The 5,764-nt window shown below is 41.2% G+C and overlaps 1 protein-coding gene across 1 annotated transcript; it reads left to right on the top strand.

The window, feature by feature from the left end:
- The first annotated feature begins 1,282 nt into the window (after window positions 1–1,282).
- Window positions 1,283–3,995, top strand: LOC107100090 (U3 small nucleolar RNA-associated protein 14 homolog A-like). The gene has a single exon (XM_015398456.1). The coding sequence runs from the start codon at window positions 1,308–1,310 to the stop codon at window positions 3,516–3,518; it is 2,211 nt and encodes a 736-aa protein (XP_015253942.1). The 5' UTR covers window positions 1,283–1,307; the 3' UTR covers window positions 3,519–3,995.
- The last annotated feature ends 1,769 nt before the right edge of the window (window positions 3,996–5,764 follow it).

The raw sequence follows: 5,764 nt of genomic DNA, 5'->3' as shown, positions 1-5,764 counted from the left end.
GATGCTTTAAATATTGATAAACAGCAGCTAGTGCATGTAGTGCTTATAAGATTTGTATTAATGTAGCAAGAAATGCTGCTGTTTTCTTTAAACAAAATGAGCCCTGAAGCTCACATTAAGCATAAAAAAGAGCATGCATATTTTTTGCAAAGGACCAATGAAACTGAAGAATAGTGTCCCTACCAAAGTTGAAATCAAACCTATGCCCTTGGTTTGCATCATAACATCATGGAGGTTGATGACATTGTAGATTAGGGATCAGAATCAGAATGAAATTTATTGCCGAGTAGGTTTGCACTTACAAGGAATTTGACTTGTGTGACTTGATGTGGATGATGCAGACAAATTAGATATATATACAGAATACAGATCTATAGCCACGTACAATATGAAACATACTATATACTATATACAATAAATAGTACATAGCTATATACTACATACACAGTTGACTGCGTGTTAATTCAATTCAATTCAGTTTATTTATATAGTGCCAATTCAAGGCCAATTCAATTTATGTAATGCTAGGGAAATTTATTGTGCATCGGAACTATTCAATTATTTTTCCTGCTTTGATTGGAACATGAGAGATTTTGCTGTTAATAAGCAGCTTGTTTACATGTATACATTTAAAGAACCCAAAAGCATAGTGCTGTACAGGACACAGAATGAGTCTGATTCCCTCACTTCTCCTGGATCAACTGGAGGGGCACAGCAAACTTGTAACACAAAGACTGTTTTTCTGCAAGAGACTCATTCATACAAAGATGATTAAATTATTTTGGAAGTCACAATGAGGAGACTCAATAGGCTCATGGATAAATCATTTAGCTCGTGTAGTCATGTTTTTAAATAGATTTGATTGGGATATTCTGGGGGGAGGGGGTTGCTGTTAATTAACGTAGCTTATTAGTACGAACTGAAATATTGATAGTGTATTGTCATCTTTTGGGAAATTTACGCCTGACAGTTCCTAAATAATCATCACAAAGGTGGGATAAGAGGAAGACCTGTGGCGCCCTCCAGAGGACAAAAGCTGAAGCAGCAGGATGTTTCTTTTCCTCCTGTATAGTTTAATAAATCACTGTTTAACCGAATGATTTGTATAGTATCCATCTGTTAACGTGGACTTTAGATTTTAGAGGTTGTTTTGTGAAAAAAAATTATTTTTTGAACCCCTGAGAAAGAAAGTTCATTGGAAAAAAAGAAACATTTTTGCGACACTTTTGTTCTTATGACGACAACGGTTCACGACAGTGACTGTGTTTACGGCACACACGTGACTGAGCAGCGGCGTGGATTCCAGCATGGCGAGTGTCTCTAGGAAAAACCGGAATAAAAATACGTTAAAGAGGAGCTGTGGTGTTGCTGCCAGCGTGGAGGATAAGGAAGCAGAGGAGGGTATGGATGGAGCTGAGGAAGAGGTCACCAGTAGTGAGGAGGACGAGGGCCAAGATGAACGAAAACGGCAAAAACTTCTGGAGGCGATCAGCGCTTTGGGTGGAAAGAGGAAGAAAACGCTGGGAGAGAGGTCTGAGGCGGCTGTACACATGTCTGAGTTCTCCGTAAACACCGAGGGGGGGCCCGGTAAGGTGGAGCTGGCCGATCTGATCGGGAGCCTAGAGAAGACCTCCGCTGTTCCAAATAAAAGGAAGAAAGAGTTGAAGAAAATGCAGCACATTAATAAAACCCTCGACTCTCCTCTTAGTAAGCAGGAGACCGAGAGAATCCAGAGGGATATGGCTTTCCAGAAGGCAGCATCAGAGGTGAGCCGCTGGGACAGCATCATCATTCAGAACAACAAGGCCGAGCAGCTGGTCTTCCCTCTCAGTCAGGAGCCGGCTGGCCCCAAACCAGTAGAGACACTGGTAGCTGGATGGAAGGCTAAGACTCCACTGGAGCAGGAAGTCTTTGCCCTGTTGTCTGCTAACAAACAGCCCCTGACTGACCCGGTCCTGACCCCTGCAGAAAAGGCTTCAGTAAAGGCCATGAGTCTGGAGGAAGCCAAGATCCGTCGTGCAGAGCTGCAAAAAGCTCGGATCCTTCAGTCCTACTATGAGGCCAAGGCTCGGAGAGAGAGAAAAATCAAAAGCAAGAAGTATCACAAAGTGCAGAACAAGGCCAAACGCAAAGAGTTCCTGAAGAACTTTGACCAGATGGTGAAAACTGACCCAGCAGCTGCCCTGCAGGAGCTCAACAAGATGGAGCTAGCCAGGATGCAGGAGAGGATGTCTTTAAAGCATCAGAACAGCAGCAAATGGGCCAAATCAAAGGCCATCATGGCCAAATACGACGATGAGGCTCGCAAAGCCATGCAGCAGCAGCTGGAAATGAACAGAGAGCTCACTCAGAAGCTGGTGGTGCCATTGAATGAGGAGGAGGAGGAGGAGGGGAGAGAATGTGATGCAGAAGTTCTCCCTGACTTTGTTAATGATGCAGTAGACATGCGAGATGCATTAAATCCCTGGATGAAAGGAAAACTAACTGAAGAGCCAACACAGGAGAAACTTAAAATTACAGAGACAGAGGAAAGAGAGGTAGTAGCTGCTGAGGAAGAAGAAGAGGAGCAGGAAGCTGAGGAAACGGAGGAGGAGGCCCTCCTCAGAGAGTTTGACCGCAGGAGGAACCTGCAGGAGAGGGCTGCAACAGAAGATTCAGCAGCTTCTGACAGCGATGAAAATGACCCCGCAGAGATAACAACCCCCCCCAGAAGAATGGAGAACAACTCCAAAGACACTCAAGGAGTCCCCTCTGCTGACATCAATGATGAGTCAGCTCAGCTGGAGGAGGGGCTGGAGAGGATCAGAACTGTGGAGGACCTGGAACTTCTCCATCATGAACCATCAGCTGAGGAAAAGCATCCCGGCACCACCAAAGCCCCACCCTCGGAAGGGAAATCAGTAGGCAAACTAAAGAAGAAGAAGAAGAAGAAAGGGATTGAGCTAAAAGAAGTTCTTACTAAGGAAACAAATATGATCAAAGTTCCACTCACTCCAACGATCACAGACTCAGAGAATTCAGAAGCTAAGCTTGACCAAAGGGGACTGATTAAGGAAGCTTTTGCTGGAGATGATGTTATCTCAGACTTTCTTAAAGATAAAAGGAGGCAGGAGGACGAAGGGAAGCCAAAGGTGATAGACCTGACCTTGCCTGGCTGGGGGCATTGGGGAGGTGTGGGTCTTAAACTACCAACAAGAAAGCGCAGAAGGTTTAGGTTCAAGGGTGCTCCTCCTCCACCTAGGAAGGACCAGCATCTTCCCAGTGTCATCATTTCTGAGAAGAAGAGTGCCTCCATCAGCCTGCACCAGGTTCATTCCCTGCCCTTCCCCTTTGAGAACTCCACACAGTTTGAAAGCTGTATCCGCTCACCGCTGGGCCGTACGTGGAACACGGAGCGAACCGTGAAAAAAGTCACCAAACCCAGGGTGGTGACCCATCTTGGTACCATCATTGAACCCATAGCTGAAGAGGAACTGCAGAAAGCCAACAAGAATGTGGTGTCTAAAGAAAAAAGCTAGGGAGCAGCCCATGTGGAGCAGATGTTAAAAGCAACAGCACGTTTGATCAGCAGCTGTTTTTGCTTATTTAAGGCTAAGTCAGAAACCTTCATTTAAAATGAACAGTTAGACTGATAAGAAATTTGAATCTAAATGAAATTAAACTTTTCCCTTTTCTGTCCAGCCACATTCATGTCAGGTGACTGATAAAAAAAGATGAAATGTGTGATATCGATATTCACAGGTGCCTTCTTGCATTTGACCAGATTGCTGGAGGTGTATTGGATGTGGACTACAGTGTGAGCTGTACCTCTTCTGTGATCATCTCAGGATTTTTTCAATGTTTGCTTTGATAACTGCAACAACTCTAATACTGTGTAAATGCATTTGCTTTTTGCTAAACACAGAACAAACTATGCTTGAATATGTGACAAGATGGACTCCCTTTTTCTCTGCATGGATTAATAAAACGATATGCTTAATATTTTGTATTTCCTGTTATCTGCAATTTTGAAAAAGGAAAACAGCCATGAAAGATAATTATCTTGTAACAGGTTGGTAATAAACCCAGAAAGGGTAATAAATTACATGTGTATTTCCAGGGATTGATATTTTTATCACTTATAGTACCACTAGGTGTTACATACTGGTATGAGACTGTAAACAGCACGTTCATATCTCCAATTAATAAAAAAAATTTTTTTTATAAAATATATAATCCAGCTATTGAATGCAGCAATACATATTAAGAAATATTAACCCCCAAATCATATTTTGCTTATTAAAATGACCAGGGCTGGCTTGGACTACGTGCTTTAATTCTGCTCAGTTGCCGATTACTGATCATTTCCAAAAATGAAAAAGTAAGCATATGGAAGGATATTAGGGTTTTGGAGAGACCAGAAAAATCCACAGGTTGGCCTTCATACAGAAAGATGGCTAAACAACTGTTACAGTAATGCAATAGCACAAAGTTAACTGGTGTTCAGGCAATAAAAAAGCAGTTCTATAAATAGATTAAATAAATTAATACCAAAGATCTATCAATAATAGATCAAGACAGCTTGCTCCTCTCCTCAACATAAGCAATCCATTATACACTGCGAAATGGAAAGTTATAGAATGTGCTATGTCACCCACGATACCTCTACAAGCCATAATAAATGATAACAAGCTGAGAAAACACCTTAGGGAGGAGTCAAATCCTTGACATATGGAATACAATTATTTTAAAATATGGGTTGACAGAGTAGAGTACTGAGGTGAATAGCATATGATTCAGATTTTAAACCTAATGTAACAGATAAAACATTTAGTAAATGGGAAAAAGGTCCAAATATATTCTGGGAGGTGGTTAAGAGAAATACTATACGCAGCTTTGAAGAAATAAAGAATAAATACGATTTAAACAACAAGGTCTTCCTCAGGTACTTACAATTGAGGCACTTTACAGAAGAATTATTAAAAAATTGAGCTGGAATCTGGTATATTAAAGATGTTTATTTCGGCAAATGAATCAAACTTGGGGAAGAAAATATCTAGATTGTACACAGGATTGGAAAATTTGAAGAAAAGCAATACGATATACATAATAGTAAGATGGGAAAAAGATGCTAACTGTGGACATTTTCAGGAGAACTGGGAGGAGATATGTAGGCAACAGTGGAGAACATCTTGTTCCCCTTTGTGGAGAGAGTTTGGCTGGAAGAATATTGTAAGATATTTCAGTACACCAGCACAAACAAAATACCGAGATACCAAATGTTGGAGGCAGTACGGAGAGGACAGAGCAGGCCACTTCCATGTGTTTTGGGATTGTACCTACATGGTCCCCTATTGGCAGGATTTAAAGAGTTGTATGGATAAGGTACTGTAGGTGAGTAATCCATTCAAATTTGATGATCTGTACATGGGGAGAGGGATGGAAAGATTAACAAGAGCTGCTGATAAATATATTTATAGGAATATGTTGGTAGCAAGCAAAAAAGCCATTACTAGGAAAGTGCTGAAGACAGAAACTCCTAAAAGATTGGGAAGATTGGGTTGAAATATACATAATATTTATATTATGGAAAGGCTGACTTTTTCCTTCAGATTTGAATCTGGAAATCTTAAAAATTATTGGGAAAATTGGCAAGGTTTTATTTCACCATGGAGATCAGACTTTGTTGGTTAATAGTGTGGGTTTGGGTACCCTTATGGAGTTACAGGCTGTAAATAGTTTGTTTACAGTTTAATACATGTACAGAATATATGTGCAGATTCTG

The sequence above is a fragment of the Cyprinodon variegatus genome, unplaced genomic scaffold (assembly GCF_000732505.1).
Source record: "Cyprinodon variegatus isolate N-32 unplaced genomic scaffold, C_variegatus-1.0 Scaffold935, whole genome shotgun sequence".
NCBI lineage: Eukaryota > Metazoa > Chordata > Actinopteri > Cyprinodontiformes > Cyprinodontidae > Cyprinodon > Cyprinodon variegatus.
Note: the sequence above shows the minus strand (reverse complement) of the source record. Positions and strands in the feature narration are given on the sequence as shown.